This window comes from Syngnathus floridae, chromosome 18 (assembly GCF_059516105.1).
Source record: "Syngnathus floridae isolate MCC-2025c chromosome 18, RoL_Sflo_1.0, whole genome shotgun sequence".
NCBI classification, from domain to species: domain Eukaryota; kingdom Metazoa; phylum Chordata; class Actinopteri; order Syngnathiformes; family Syngnathidae; genus Syngnathus; species Syngnathus floridae.
The window spans coordinates 9,987,882-10,004,540 of NC_142430.1; the positions used below are offsets into that span (position 1 = coordinate 9,987,882).

The 16,659-nt window shown below is 41.9% G+C and overlaps 1 protein-coding gene across 8 annotated transcripts; it reads left to right on the forward strand.

Annotated features, from left to right (window-relative positions):
• The first annotated feature begins 288 nt into the window (after nucleotides 1-288).
• myocd (myocardin) lies at nucleotides 289-16,624 on the forward strand. Of its 8 annotated transcripts, none has more exons than XM_088360167.1 (13): nucleotides 289-736; nucleotides 4,512-4,577; nucleotides 7,568-7,723; nucleotides 9,237-9,421; nucleotides 9,747-9,851; nucleotides 9,916-10,220; nucleotides 10,288-10,441; nucleotides 10,531-11,046; nucleotides 11,173-11,667; nucleotides 11,777-11,923; nucleotides 12,122-12,235; nucleotides 12,836-12,893; nucleotides 13,544-16,624. In XM_088360167.1, the coding sequence occupies exons 1-13, from the start codon at nucleotides 682-684 to the stop codon at nucleotides 14,050-14,052; spliced, it is 2,865 nt and encodes a 954-aa protein (XP_088216293.1). In that variant the 5' UTR covers nucleotides 289-681; the 3' UTR covers nucleotides 14,053-16,624. The 8 variants fall into 8 exon arrangements, with proteins under 8 accessions (XP_088216293.1, XP_088216292.1, XP_088216294.1 ...); XM_088360166.1 differs by having other exon boundaries at nucleotides 291-736; nucleotides 11,774-11,923; XM_088360168.1 differs by lacking the exon at nucleotides 4,512-4,577 and having other exon boundaries at nucleotides 293-736; nucleotides 11,774-11,923.
• The last annotated feature ends 35 nt before the right edge of the window (nucleotides 16,625-16,659 follow it).

The window sequence follows — 16,659 nt, forward strand, 5'->3', positions numbered from 1 at the left end:
TTGCCTTCTACACCAAAGACAAATTTTTCCCCTGGTCTTAAAAATATGATTTCTGCCTATAAGTGTTTCAAACCACACATCAGACACTGGCAGTTTACTTGTGACAGTTGGAACTAATCATTTGCACCAAATGTACCCGTACGTGTGTAGGTCTGATTCATGGAGAGTGTAAAAAGTTTTTGGATAGCTCAAGCTTGAACTTTTTCTGTGACTCTCCCTCCGCTCTCCCCTCCAATAACACACAGCAGGGCTGATAGGCAGAGATATATTTACACTGGTATCATGGGAGGAAGAAGTCATCAGCCAAACCCCGTCCAGCCTCCGGCTCCTCTTTAGCGCAACCCCCGGGCCGCCTAGCCCCTCCCAGAGCAGGGCATATCTCTGTGTGCTTCTCCTGACTCCGAGCTCAGAGCTCTCAGCTTAGATGGGACCAAAGCCTTAGCAAGACTCACACACTTCCACATCAATCCCCCGGGGGAGAGAAGGGGAGCACTCGGAGATCCATCCGCCGGCTGCTGTAAACACTGACCACTTGAAATTTCTGCAAGGTCTGTAGATGAGATAGGCAGAGTCTACTCCAAATCATCTCAGTCTCGGGGTCCAGAAGACACCAAGACGGGCCCAGGTGTGCGTGACTGTATCTTGCAACTTTTGAACCCTGGAACTGTACTCTAAAGCATTATGACTCTTCTGGGCTCCGAACACTCCATACTCATACGAAGCAAGTTTAGATCAGGTAAGGACTTGATGGTTTTACACACCTGTTCTTTTCGAGATTCTCTAGATCAACATGTGTGCCTTTTGCAAGTGGTTTGCCTGTCAACACATCTCACAATGGTGGACTCATTATGCCCTTTGCCTGTCCTCAAGAACGACTTGTGTTGACACTCACGATGTGCTCCTTAGCTCCAAGCGACAGGTGCTCGTAATACGCAGGGATACGAGATGAGACAAACGTGAAAGGATGCTCAAAGAACTTTCAATGGCTTTTTCAGTCGTAGAAAAATGTGCCATTCAAGAGCGGCGAGTGCACTTGTTGCACGTCAGCCGCTGAGAGAAACCAGTTACTTTGACACTCTGGCTGGGTGCATACTGATAAAGGAGATTGGGGACTGCTGCAAGGTTGGAGGTTATCTTAATAAGGTTGAATTGGAAGCTAATGGTGCATGTATGTGGGTGAGTGGACCTGGTCTTATCAAACAACAGTTGAGGTACTGATTTAAATGGCCGCTTACAACAACTATCTTGTTCTATACCAATTACATTTTGTCTTTAAGATTCATTTATCGTTGAATGAAAAAAAAAAATGTCCAGAATGCAAAGCACTTCCTGGATTGTTTTATCGGGAGTTGCCAAAATTTGACGCGTTCATTTGAGGCCGCAAAAATATTTTGCCAACAAACAAAAACAAACAGCGTACACGCCGGCAACTCCTTACAGGAAGGGAAAACTGTAGTTTGATTTTTGTGTCATAAACAGAAAATAATGAGGATAAGCAGTAGCATGTGGAAGATGGATGGAGGGATGGATGGATGGATGGATGGATGGATGGATACTTTCCAAGATGTGATCTGAGCATGTGTTTGTGCACTCGACTTTGTATACAGTACGTACGTACGTATGTGTGCAACACTGCCACCTCCCTGAAGAAAATCAAACTGATGGTGGCACAGATAGAAGCTCATTTTGGTTTCCAGAAAGCTCTTCTTATTCAAAGTAACGAAACTTAATGCTGCACGTACTGAGATAACAAGAGCATGTGTCTGAAAAATGTAATTGCATTGGAGGAGTGGCGGACTAAATGGGGCTTTTCCTTTTATGCTGTTTAGAGTAGATTGGCAGGGTGGGAAATGACCCAGCGTGCTCAAGGGAACACGGGCGGGATGCTTCACTACAAACGTGATGTTCAGGTTGGGTGAGGAGCTAGCTGCCTTAATTTGTCACAGATGTGGAGACAGACGTCTTTATTCCCATAAAGGTCATCTTACTCCAGATCGAATTGATGATACAGTCAGAATGGATTAATCTTGACAAGGCTGAATTCATGAGTTGAAAAAGTGTGCGTAAGTCAAGTAAAACGACTCGTAAATTCAACCGCGGTCAGGCACTTTTGGTTTTGCTTTTTTTTAATGGTAGAAGCTCGCATTTTATCCAGGCATTTAGACTACCAATTTGCTGATCATTTTACAAGCCACATTATCAAAGCCATGGGAACTGTTGCTGCATGGTTGAATTTAAAAGATAAAGATCTGACTTTAAGTGTTCCCCGCGGACCGACCAGTGTTTTGGGTGAGCGCGTAACGGACTGCTTCTCATGTTGCTTTGATTAGCAAGTCAAATAGCTGACTGATAAGGTGTCAAAAAAAAAAAAAAATCCAACTGATGTCACAGGGTGTCCCCTACTGCCAAATCGACCGAGTTACAAAAGCGGATCCTATAAATAAAAATATTTCAATGGTCCTCAAGTCATGTAGCAGTTGTATTTTTAGTGAATCTTTAAAAGTTGCTTCCTTTTCAATTATGATCCAGTGCGTACCTGAACATCACTAAAAAAAAAAAGAAAAAAGTCCAGCTGTTGACTCTGAGTCAATGTTAGTGAATCTGATCCATCGTTTTTCTGCAATGACCTGTTGACTCTTCTCCATACTACCTCAGGCTTACTTTCACAAATCTGCCAAAGATTGTCCGGCGTGCATGGGGATAAGATTGGCGAGTTTATATTCATGGGAATTCACGGCTATTGCGCTAAAATAAACAGTAACATTCTATTTAGGAATACCTGTTTATGAGAACTTATACAGTTGTGCTCGTACATCTCTCCTGAGCACATTTCTGTCTGCTTGAGGGGAAATTCTGGGAATTGATGTTGGGAATTCGACCTGCCTCATTAGCAATATTGACTTTGTGTGGAACTTCTTTCATTCCTACATTGTGCCTTTCTCAAATCACAATCTCACCGCATGGAATTATCGTCACTTTACCAAAGCCCGGCCGGGCAAGGAGACGATTTATTGACGCAATAAATCTGAAATGTTGTAAATACGGTATTGCATTTGTGTACCGGGACACCCACATTGGAAAACAAATGAGAAAAAAGGGCTCATACGTTTGAAAGCGGGCTCTCCATAACAATGAGGCAGCTGGTGCGTGTCTCACAAAGAATGATTAACTTTGAGACGAAGAGTTAAAATCATAGACGATGCGGAGGCTTTTTGGGACAGAAAACACCTGTTTCCTTTCGCCGACGAAATATGTGCTGCTTTTGGAGAACGTAGAACAAAACCCCAATGGGGGCTGTTTCCGTTCCGTGTTTTGGTCATCGTACATTCCGCAACTACATCCTCTCTGTTATGATGCGGCTAACGGGTCATGACTTGTGTCACTGTAAACTAAAGCAGATGTCAGATGGAGAAGCTTAAGCGCTTCCACTTACATAACAGAGATGCTTTACTGCAAATGCGTCGCGCTCGCTTACCTGTGCAGACTGACTTCAAATGGGAGCAAAGCACCTGAAACAGAAAATGACCAAAAAATGAGAGAGAGTCTGGAGAAAAGGAGGAACATTTCATACTTGTGTGTCACATCCAGGATGTCAGAAGACCTTCAGATAGCAGCAGGGAGGGAAACAAAGACCGAAAGGATAGCCACCGACCGACACAAGTCGACCGACAGACGCGGGGGAGTCTTGATGTTTATGACCTTGTACTCCCACATCGACTCTTCTTGTACAATTCAACATACACACATGAAACATGCAGGAGTGCGCGCACACCCTCAGGACCACACACTGCTCAACAGATCTGTTTAAAGCCAGGAGCACTGTTTATCGCTGCCGACATCCTGCTCGCAGAAATATTTGTGAGCAAGCCGCTTTGTTTTTTTCTCCCTGTTTGCACAGAATACATACGTGTGTTCATTTCATCAGATTGCGTGAAATTCACATTTTCCGTCAAAATTACGAATCGATGATGAAATTCAAAAAATCAACAACTATTTTAGTCATCTGGTCATGGTTTATAGACCTTTATAGATATTTCCTAACGTGAGCCTATTAATAGTAATGATTTATTAATTTGTGTAGTCATCCATGTTTATCGTTAGTGTTTAATCAAAAACTCAATATTTGCAAACATCTGCTTTTACTTTGGAAAACAATCACCGCATCAGTACCAGAATTGATTTAAAAAAAGTCAGTGTTGATAAATAGTCAATGGGAGAAAATTCATGCAAAATGAAACTTTACCTGATTATTCGATTAAACGATGGAATCATCAAAAGAATCATCAATTGTGAAAATATAGCGTTCGTTTCATCAGCAACGTGTCAGTGTAAAATAAACGTGCATCATGCTTTGAATTGATCTAAGGCTAAGCAAATATAATTTCCCCTGCTTTTTTTTACTGTCCCTTTCATTCCACATCTTTATTTCTTGCCTTCTGTTTGTCTTGGCTATCTGTCTGCCTGACTCTGTCATCATCCTCTTCCTCTCTCCCTCCCTCCTCCACCTTCAGTGCTACAGTTAAGACTTCAGCAGAGGAGGACACGAGAGCAGCTGGCAGACCAAGGCATCATGCCTCGTGAGTAACACCCGCCAACACAGCAGCAGACGGACACATACACACTCTTGAAAATAATATCCCGACATGGACTCTTGGTAGGCCTCTGCATCATTCTTTGGTCCTTACATTGAAGACGATGAAACCGATCAGAGTACCGATATAATAGTTGTTGTTTTTTATATTACCAATATTTATGGAGAGTAGCATTTTTATTTTTTTTTTTATTTTTATTTAATAATTAAGGTAAAAAAACATCCTTACACATAAAAAAAAACCACGACTACACAACCTGACAAAAGCCCAACAAAATTGAAGTCTACAAATGTTTCAATATGGTCAATAAAGATTAAAGTCCAGTGTATCCATATTAGTCTTTGGGGCCAAAACATAAACAACTTTTTTAAAATGCCTCAGAGTACCTTTAAGATTTTTTAAAATAAAAATAAATCCTTCTTGTAATAGTATAATAGAGTTCATATGAATGCTTCCATATTTAGCATCTTGGAGGGTTTTCCCAGCTAGCTTCTGCCATTCTGTGCATGCCGCAACAGCAAACAAAATGTTAACGTTGCATGCATGAAATTTCATTGTGGTTGTTGCTTCTTACAATTCTTGATTGTGCTGCTAATTCTTTATATTTTGTTTGCATGCTTGTTTTGTCTGTTTATACTTAAGCAACACAATAACTGGGACAGGTTGTGAAATTTTCATCTCATATATCCAAACTAATTCTTCCAAAAATCTCAACAGTACTAAAGAGTTTTCCTGATTCAAAGTGGATAAATAGTATTTTTATTCCACTAGCAGCTGGACCATGCAAAAACGGTGCCGTTGCAACGAGACAGCACGGCCAGTGAGTCAGCAGACAAGTGGCTGAATGACCACCGTGGAATGCTTTCATGTGGAGGACGCACTCAGTCCCAATTTGATATGCGAGCACATTCGCATCGACATGACCTGTTTACAACACTGCATTTCCGTACCGAGCGGCACCAAACGAGACCTGCCAAATATTGACTTCAATACTTGAATGTCACCTGAGACATAATGATGAGGACACGTAGACCCGACGGGAATGAGAGTGCACACAAATCTAGATTTGCGGCCTTTCCAGCTCTTCAAGTCAGGGCTGTGCAGTAATAGTTCAACACGGTTGTTTCGTATTGACTGCCAACATGCAAGAGGCCCTCTCTCTATCCATTCTCCAGGGATTGCCAAGTCTTCATATTCATTGTATCTAAATTTGATGCTGACCTTTGGAAATACACACAATCAAGACTTGCTTGACTTTGGTATGAAAGAACCCAAGGAGCTACAAATGGGTTAAGGACCCCTTCAAATGTATTCTTTCCAGTTGTCCTGATCTCTATTTTGTAGGATTTGTATTGTTGCGTTAATATGATTTTCCCGCGTCTCAACATGACGGTTAAACTTCAAGCAAAGGATTTGTTGAAGCGTATCTTTGCCATCCCCAGATAAACGGTTGGTAAGTGTGCAAGGGAACAGAATCCAGAAGTCCGTCCGGCACTGTCCTATCAGGTTGCAGGAGGCTGCCACTGATAAGGCAGCGAGCGGAAATACAACTCATTTTAAATGGCTTTTTATCTATTGATTACAGGAGAGTGGCATGAGTTTATTCCATTTCATTTTAGCCTTAAACCCAATGTGTTTTCAGAAGAGTGCTTGCCTGGCATCATTATTTTGGCGAGGTAGACGGACGGACATGGCACTGGGCACGGAGGGAACATCTGCTGTTTATTAGATTTAGCAAGCATCCCAATCGAGCCCTTCTGACTGGTGTGTAAATCCTTTGCGGATGGAACGATTCCTGCCTAATGCACCATACGTTCTAGCTCTTAGTGTTGTGTTTACCTTTGACAAATACAGTCAAAAGGTATATGTATTACAATGGCTTTCAAGTGTTTTAATTCGACCGGTGAATGTTTGAAAGTGCGTAAGCCAGCTTCAAACTCAGCGGATCATGTTGCAGTCTACCTATGTGGGCCAGATTTGCAGTTGTTGAGCAGGTTTTTAGGCAGTTTGGTTACATTGTTTAAACAATGTTAAAACTCTGTGACATTAAATCAGGCCGGCGAGAGACAGGAGAGGTGTTTGGGACAGCAGGACAGACTCCACGGCTATAAACAGATGATGATGTCATCTTGACGCTGGGCAGCAAATGGCTTTTCAAAGTTACTCTTGAAGGAAGACTACTTCATCCCTTTGATGGATCATTTGTGCAGTTTTAACAAGTTCATATTTTTTCTGGATCTAATTTGATGTGTACAATGGAAAGTCCAAGTCAAATCAGATCCCATGAAGGTGAAGTTGCTTGATTTTTGAGAGCCAAAAATGAATAAAATATGATATTGGCAGAGATATCTTGAATTCGGGATTGCTTTTTTTAAATATAATGTTATACATTTTCATCAGATACCCTCTTCAGCACAAATATCCTTCATTTGCTCAAATTCAGTTTGACCAAATAAGTTTTGGTACTCTGTCTCACACTCAGATCATCCAAATGATTTGGTGTGCTGTGCTGTGCTCGCCTCACTTCTCGTCCAAGCAGGTTTGCCCTGGATGTGATTATTTGTACTAGCTTAAAGGGAGCGAGATTGTGAAAGATTGAACATTTCACCTGCTGCAAGACCTTTAATTACAGCCAGTTCATTTATTTGTCCAGTAAGTCTCTTGCTATACATGGCGTGAGGCTGCTGGACAGATGGCAGAGTAGAAAAGCACAATATGAAAACACTTGGAGTCCCTCAGTTAGCTTTGGTTGCATTTTTAACCCACCAAAAAAATGCAAAGCAAAAAAATGATCATTTGTTCAATTGAGTCAGTTCATATCGAGTGAAAGCTATTGAATTCTAATTTCAGATTCAGCCTTAAAGTGCGTTGACTGCAAAGGTATTTGAGTATGTTTCCTGAGTAAATGCAATCCGATATTCGAGTCTACGCTATCCCGTGTTGTTGATGGTGTGGCCCTGATGTGTGTTCTCCAGACTCGGCCTCAGCCAGCTCCTCACTGGGGGACCAAATGAGGTTAAAGCGAGGCCGTCTCGCAGAGGAACTCAATGAGAAACTGGCTCTCAGGCCAGGGCCCCTGGAGCTGCTCCAAAAGAATATCATTCCGCTAGACTCTGCCCTCACCATGACAGGTATCAGCAGAGAAGTGACCCCCCCCCACCCCATTAGTGTATTAACACACTATTTAATGCACCTGCAATTCAACATTAGCATTCTCAGCATGCCTGATTCGAAAGAGCATGCTGCTTTTCTAATTATACCTGAATATAATTGAGCACACTTAATCATACTGCGAGGGTGCACTTGAGTTTATGTCTTTTTGCACCAACTAAAATGACTAAACACGACTCCAGTTTTTTATAATATTATACACAAAAAAGAATAAACAATGGGGAAAAAATGGATTGTAAAATACTAAGAAGATCAGCTATGACTCTCTGGAATCCTTATTTCAGTGATTAAAGTTCTGGCGTATTTGTCTTGAGGTTTAATCATTGTTTATTAGGGAGGTTCAAGTGTTTGGGGAGCCCTCTTGAAACCCCCTTCTGCTCTCCTCTTTGATTCCAGCTTGGATGCACTTGATTGCAAAATGTCCGACCTGGACCGGAATCCCCCTTGCCGTTTTGAGCTGCCTTTATACTATCATTTCTGACAGTGTACATGTTTGACTATAGCGCTTAGTGGTTCTGTTTGCCTTGATCAGTCAGTAAACGAAAGATGCGGTCAACTGGTTTACGCGACTGCTGCAGAAGGATACAAGTGCTTTATTGGGATGAGCCACAGCTGTATTTAGGCCCACGTGCTTTCTTGAAAGTGTGTTTTTGTGCTCATATGTGTGTGTGTGTGGAGGGGGGGGGGGGTCGTTTTGGCACTTGTATCAGCTTTAACGGGCACGTGTGGCTCCAGCGAGCCACCAACAAAGCCATCTGACGGGATCAGGCTGTGCCTTGCCTGCAGCATGAACCCGTCACCTTAAAGAGCTGAACCATGAGCACGGTTCTCCCGACCTGTGCAGTAATTCTGGAAAGTATGTGACCCACCATAACTCTTAAACAGCCACTTGTAGAGTGCAAGCTTCCTTCATTATGCCACCTCAGTCTCTTCATGCAAGGGGTCAGTGGGTTTCATGAGCCCACTACCTTGATTGAAAGCAGAGATCTGTTCTGGGTTGTCACATGTTTGGATGCAAAAAGACAATCTTCTATCCCTCACACATACACAGCAATCTACACCACTGCGCTTTCTCAGATAGACACTCTCAGCTCGTCCAATGAGGACCGAGGAGCTTGTCAAGCCAGCCAATCCCAATGTGAAGTGGCTATGTCGGTGTTTAAGCAGAGCGGCGTAACACCTCCACACTGAGTGTGCACCAGGTGTCAGTGAGACATGCAAGTCAAAGGTGGCATGTCTAGCACCCATGAGCACACCATACAAACATGTAAGCAATTCGATTGAATTTAAAAAAATGTATCCGTTTTTATTTTCATAAAGGGTCAATTAATCAAATCTGGGCCAACTTTTCTTTTGCAAATTTTTTTATCTAGCTATTTTGTTTTTCGTAGCTACATACTCAAATTTGGTTTTGAACCAAATCAAACGAGTCACATCCTTGAATTATATTGTGTGGATCTTCTATCTTTCCAGTAAACCATGGCAAGTTCCCCAAGCAAGAGGACTCGTATGCCTTTGAGGAGGACAGCAGCAGTGAAAGCCTGTCTCCCGAACAGCATCACAGTGACGAGTCTCAGGGTTCGGCCTGCCCTTCGTCTGAGCTGGGCGGCAGCATGCCCTCGTCCTCTTCCTCACCTACGCTAAGCAGCACACAGCAGGTACGAGCAACCTTGGAAAACATTTATGTATTCATGTGACTGGTTTGGCCTCCATGTCCATCTGCTTGTTTGTGCCCACTTTGACGGGTTCTATAGTCGGTCATATCTTAATCTGGTCTCCCACCCTGTGGCGTCAGAGAAAACTACATCCTATTGGAGGGGGTTGGATGGATGAATATTATTTTGTTTCTTTTTGATTTATTTGTATTTTACATGCAGAATTAGTATAAAATGCCAGAGGTACAAAACAAGATTAAGCACAAGTCGCAAAATGATGCATGAATAAATATTGATCCCGACATATTTTATATTTGTTTGCGAACAGGAGGGCACGACCAGAGAGCCGTCTGACCAAAGACGGGATGAAGGACTCTCTGGAGTTTGCAACAACCATGCCAGCCCCCCAATTCCGGTTCCTGCTATTGTCAAGGTTGGTCCATTAGGAATGTCAAGTTCTTATCTTTGATAAATATTTTGCATATGTTTGAAAACAGTCCAAGACATCGGACAAGAACCGCCATAAGAAACCCAAAGACGTGAAGCCCAAAGTGAAAAAGCTGAAATATCACCAGTATATACCGCCAGACCAAAAAGCTGATAAGTCGCCTCCACCTATGGACTCGGCGTACGCCCGACTCCTCCAGCAGCAGCAGCTGTTCCTGCAGCTGCAGATCCTCAGCCAACAGAAACACGCTCACACTAATTCCCAGTCTCAACAGCACACGCAGATGCAGGGCCAGGCTCAGCAGCGACAGCCTGCCTTCAGTTACCAGCCGCACCCGCAGGCGCACATGCACAAGTAAGAACATGGCAAAGAGCAGAGACAATATCATTGAAACCAAAAGTGACAAATCTTTGATTTTTAGAAGGTCCAGTGATCAGCTGTCAGTTTGTACACCCAGTGGCCAATCCAACACTGGAGACGGCAATTCTTCCTCACCAGTCAACACCACATATCCCAACCAAAACATCTCCCCGGTAAAGCCTGGGCCGCTACCAGCCAATCTGGATGACCTTAAAGTAAGTGCTAGAGTTTATTACCATGGTGCGGTTCTAATTCTCTTCTTGGTAATGCCACGTAAATATTATGGGTTTTTTTGTTTTGCCAGGTATCAGAGCTCCGGCAGCATCTTCGTATTCGTGGATTGCCTGTGTCAGGTACCAAGACGGCTCTCATTGAGCGACTCCGGCCCTTCAAGGATTCCAATACCGGCTCATCTCCATCGGGCTCCTCCGATATCACCACAGTGACCTTCCCCGTGACTCCGACGGGCTCGCTGTCTTCTTACCAGTCTCCGTCCTCTTCCAGCACGCTTTCCCAGGGAGGCTATTACCCTTATCCCGGCAACTCCTCTACCCCACCTATCTCACCGGCATCCTCTGAGCAGTCCCTCAGTGGCTCACTCCCAGACAGCTTCAGCGATGTGCCTATGTCCTCTCCACCGCAGTTTGCTGTGCAGGCATCCCCAGGTCAGCTGGGCATGGATGATGGCCTGGGAGGGGCTGGATCCAGATCAGGAGAGGGTGGAATGACTGGCATGGATGCAGAAAAAGACAAAATGCTGGTAGAAAAACAAAAGGTGATTGAAGAGCTGACGTGGAAGCTACACCAGGAACAAAGACAGGTGAGAACCTAGTGTCGTACAAATCCCAGACAACTGGTTCATGAAGCAATTTTGAAGCTTCCCATCACTGTGTACGGTATAAATCAGCATTCAGTCAAATATTTATTCTCGTACCATTGCTCTTAGGTCGAGGAGCTAAAGATGCAGCTTCACAAGAGAAAGCGTTGCTATGGCACCATGGCACCACAAGGCACCATCACTCCATCTGAGCCCCACAATCTACCCATGCATAATCAAACTCCAGAAATGATGGGCCATCATCCCTACCAAGTGAACATCAAACAAGAGCCAATGTCCTTGTCTTCAAGCTGTCCACTCTCAACTTCCAAACATATCAAGAGCTCCCCAGGGAACTGCATGGAGGACATGGGACAATGCAATGGCATGCTCCCCAATATGGGGGGTGATTGCGGGCCACATTGTATGAACTCGGGCAGCCCGTCCACCATGACTGCTTTCCTCAGTCCGCAGTGCTCGCCGCAAGACTCACCCATCGGAAAGCCTTCCGGAAGTCCCCAGCCATCGTCTCCGAGCAACCCTTACATGCAAACACCTTCCATGGGGAGGGACGGCTGCGCTCACCCTACTTCCCACTGCAATACTAGAGGATGCATTATGCAGGTATGAGCACACCTTAAATCATGAGTGAGACATTTAAGGTTGAAATAGTTCCCTTAGAGTAGACTGGGCTGTGGCTTGATGGTTACATTGAGCATCTTTTCTTCAGCAGGTACCCCATAAGAATGGTTCTCAGCCCGTCAACTGTTCTTATCCTACCGACCAAAGAGGCCTTCAGGGAGTTTATTCCAATACATCTGATTATAGCCTCAATCACAGCGGCTCAGCCAAGCCTGGCAACCCAAATATGCAACCAAAGGTAAAGAACAATTCAACAGATTTCCCTGATTTGTCCTTTATTTCCGTGACTTTTTTTTTTTTTTTTTGCGACCATAAAACCGCCATTTACAAAGACCCAATTGATTGTTCCTTCAACTTTTTTTTCTCATGACTTAAAAAGACCCGATTGGTAAGCTCCACCTCAGAGCTAATGTCACTTCTCACCTGTTTCATGTAGATGTCATTTTTGCCCCCTCCTCGTCATGTTGGCCAAAAGTGCCAAGTCTCCTTCAATAGTTCACATTCGTCTGACTTAAACCAGCTCCCATGCTATGAGGATGCAGTCATGCAGGTAAATTTGAATCCAAGCTTCAAATTCTACAAATCATGGCTGGCCCTTCATTTATTATTATTAGCATTATTATTATTTTGCCAACTGGCATTTCTCTCCATTCTGCCATCACCTGTTGTATATCTTTCTTCTTGTATTTGCTCTATCCTCTGCACTGTTTTTGGTTTTTATATTATACTGTATTTATTTTTAACCACGCATAATAAAAGGGCAATTATAACCGTTTCGATTCACAAATGAAGTCACTGAACGGATTAAAATTGTGAACTAAATTTCTACTTACATGTTGGTCAGGGTCATTAGCAAAAATAGTACAGTCAATACAGCAAGACTGTATTTATTTATTTAATAGAGTAGTCGCATGTACCTACGGTTGAAAGAAAAGCAAAAATAAATAAATCAAAAGCCGTGATCACATGTACCCCATGAAATACAAGAAATTAACCCACCTGAGCTCAAAAAAAGCATCTGACAACAAACATTTTCAAGAAATGCTTCAGTAACTGTTCTGCTAATCTGTAGACTGCTTAATGGCTTCATCTGTTCCAAGTGAAATCCCTCAATCAATATTATTTACGTTCAGTAATTTATGTGTTACAGCAACTGACCAGAAGTCAACAGATGGATGAACTTTTGGATGTTCTCATAGAAAGTGGAGGTAAGAAAAATGCTAAAATAACTCATCTGCAGGAGCATTAGATACGTAGCCTCGCCCAATCTAATGGATCCACTAAACAAGCTCTAAAAAGAATCAGATTAAAAAGGTTATAATGCGCAATTTTCAGATCAGCATTCATGTTCTACATTGAATTCTATTGTATTTAAAAATTACAGTGACGTGAGCCACACTACCAAGAGCCACGTCTTAGTATTCTGCAGAATAGCTCAACATTATTGTTTATTTGGAATATTTGGATTTGTGTCACACTTGGTTTAATATGTTATTTGATGCGAAGCAGGAGAGGTATTTCTTTGCTAAGCAAAGCCGCCCTTGTTATTATTCCTTAATAAATATACAGGCCTGCTAGTGGAAAAATAAAATCACCACCTTGAACTGCTGCTGAGCAACACTTAGCATGTTTGCATTGGATCAATTAGATCAGGGGTGTCAAACTTTTGTTTGTCACGGGCCAAATCATAGTCATAGTTTCCTTCAGATCGCCATGATGACTAGAGGATGGCCTACCATACATTCATCTATGGATATATTTATAACGAAACATCTTCTTTCCTTTCAAGAGATGCCAGCTAATGCCAGAGAAGAGAAGGAGAGGTCTTCTGTAACCAAAGTCATTACTGTGTTCTCAGGGTACCCCAGCCTACTGGTCCCAAGGCTCCACCGCCACTACGACCACCATTCACCCACACAGCTTCACTATGACCACCTGGAGACTCTGCTGGGCCCAATGAGCAGGGCAGGGGAGCCCATCTCGGTGAAGATGGCCACGGATGACGGGCACCAAGAAGACGACGGCGGGAACAGAGACAGCGAAGGATACAGCAGTCCCCACAATCACCAGCGCCACCCTCACCATCCCCAACAGGAGAAGGTCGGGGCCAACCGAGATCTGCTGGACACGCCTCTTTCACCGCTCAACAAGGTGTCTGCTATCCCCGAGGTGCAGGGGATGGTCAGTATGGCTTTCAGTGAAACACCGTGGGAGACCATGGAGTGGCTGGACCTGACGTCACCGACCTCAACCACCGCCTTCAACGTGCCGGCGCCCATTGTGCCGAGCATTTTCAACGCAGAGTTCTTGGATGTCTCTGACATTAACCTAAACTCTGCTATGGACCTTCATCTGGAGCACTGGTGAGCACAGACGCTTGGACAAGCCAAAGGCAAGACAACATGAGCTAGGAAAGTCATCAAACTCAGAAGAACAATCTGGATTCAGGCCAAACCTGAACCAACACCAGACTTTAACATGATGCACCTTATGTGTATGCTATGGGATTAAGATCAATTCAGTATTTAAGGAAACTATTTTAAAAAAATACATGATCTTGTATCAGTATAAAAAATCTTATGTTTTCCCTTTGCCCACATTTCTTTCAAGTGATATAGAAATTGATAATACGATAAGCAAATAATTAGGAGCTGTTTTCCTTGAGGGGGGCCGTGGGGTGGCCGAGGATATTTTAGGTGGTCCCAAAATTGTTCTGAAAGCACTGATAAACAGAAATAATGTGAGAAAACCCTGAAGACAGTGCCGGCTTTCTGCCAGTCATTATAGGGGCCATAAAGATTCATCATACACAAAAGCGGTACAACAATACTAATCCAAGCCCACTAGTTTTAGGGATTAGGTTGGTGTCTTTTAATGTAAATATGAACAAAAACTCACTATGCACCTTTAGTTTAATTGATACAGTATTTGATACACTTTGCTTTGTGATATGAATATGCCTTGAGTATAAAGGTCTACACACCCTTGAAGAATTGCCTGTTTTTGTGATGTAAAATATTGAGCTCAATTTTTTTCCCTCCATTAATGTGACCTACAATTGTAAAACTCATTGAAGAAAAAATATTTAAAAAATTGAGATAATATTGTTGCACAAGTATGCACACCCTGAACCAGTCACCTTCAAAATTTTTAATGGGAGCCTGCCACCAATCAAAGTAGTGATGGAATAATTTGCTTGGTGAACTACTTGTAGTGTTTGACTCCACTATATGACACTCTCTGTTCAGCATCATTTGAAGTGCCTCTTAAATAAATTCCAGATGTTCTGGTCGACTTTTCCGAATATTTTCTCTGTTGTGAAAAGATATTTATGTTTTTCAGTTGAGTTGTACAGATTATTCTTCAAAGTGTGTGGGGGGGTTATGGATTGTGGAATGATTGATCTTGGTCTCACTTTTTTTAAAATATATATATATATATATATCACAAAAACCTTTAAACAGGGTGTGAAGATTTTTTTATATGCATTTGTACAAAGATGCCTGTCATTCCTTTGAGGGACCCTTTTAACTCTAAACTCTTAATTGTTAAAAAAATATTTATCCACGGAGTGGCAATTTTAAAACAAATTTTGCATTTATCTTCCAAACTGCTTATCCTCACAAAGGTCGTGGGCGTGCTGGAATGCTTATGACAATGATTTTGATCAGCAGAAGTTATGCAAATACAATTTCATTTCTGCCTCCATGCAAACAATGTCAAATCAATTGAATTGTAATCTATTTTTGTAACAAATACTTTCCGGCCGAAAATGTTCACCCCCCTTTTAACTCAAAACCAAGTACAATTATTTATTTGGTGAAATATTCTTTGTACTGTTTCATGTATTTATGCTGACATTCCTTCCTATTTAGAGATTGCCGCTTATTTTGAATGAAATTGCAAACTCCAGTGCATCCGTCTTTTAAAATGTGATGTAAACTGAAATAGCCACATTTTCTTAAATCATTTGTCATAAGGAATTGTCCATTACGAGCACTTGTGGATAATAAATGTAATATATAAATATACCTGTATACAAATTTCTACTGTGAATATTGCCTTAAAACTCACCACAGCTGTCTTTTACCAAGTACGTGCCACAATTAGCTGTTTGACTTTGTTACACATGTAAATACTTAACACGCGTTTGACAGCTCTTTGCTTTCTTGTGGAATTTGCTAGATGCAAGGATACGTGTTTTTTTTTTTTTTTTTTCCCAAAACAAACTATCACTTTGAGTACATTTTCCATTTTCACATATTCTCTGCAAACCAATTTATTGTTACGTTGGACATGGCAATAGAAAATTCAGCTTTTCCCTGCTCCAAAGAAAGAAAACACCAAAACAAAATGGATTAACAGTTAACTTGCTTCTTGATGCTTCAGATAATGCATTGGCGATTATGTAGGAAACATTTTTCTTTTTAGGAAAAACAATCACAGAGATTCACTGAAGCTAAGGCTATGAAGAAATGTAAACTCAATCATCCATGTATGCTGTATTTCTGTTTTATAATGTTTAAGATGTGCACTGTATATAATAAAACGTGTTTTCATTGGTTATTTACTGTGATGAAAATGCATGAAAGAAAAAATATGAATTTCGCTTATTAGAGGTTCAAATTGACAGACAGTACTTGGACATTAGACACATGTATATTATTTGATGTTTCAAGAAAACAATACATCACATAACTGATACTTTCTCTTGTCATTTTGAAATACATAAGTCAAACCACAAAGAATAATTTCCCATAGTTTCACAATCATACAAATAATAATTCCTAGCCATTACTAAATCTATTTTCATTTTTTTTTTAAATGTACCTGACAGAAGCTGCAAAATTGCTTAGCCACTCATTTGTTGGTTGTTTTTTGTTTTTTTAACTCCTGTGCAAAACAGAAAACTAAGCAATAAAATCACCACATTAAAATATGAAGTGTACTTTTTTTTTAGGTAAAAAAACAACA

Coding starts and splice junctions, on each gene's coding strand:
- myocd (XM_088360166.1), top strand. CDS start 682: ATGACTCTTCTGGGCTCCGAACACTCCATACTCATACGAAGCAAGTTT. Junction 10,442..10,530: donor CCAATCTGGATGACCTTAAA/GTAAGTGCTAGA, acceptor TTGTTTTGCCAG/GTATCAGAGCTCCGGCAGCA. Junction 12,236..12,835: donor ATGAGGATGCAGTCATGCAG/GTAAATTTGAAT, acceptor TATGTGTTACAG/CAACTGACCAGAAGTCAACA.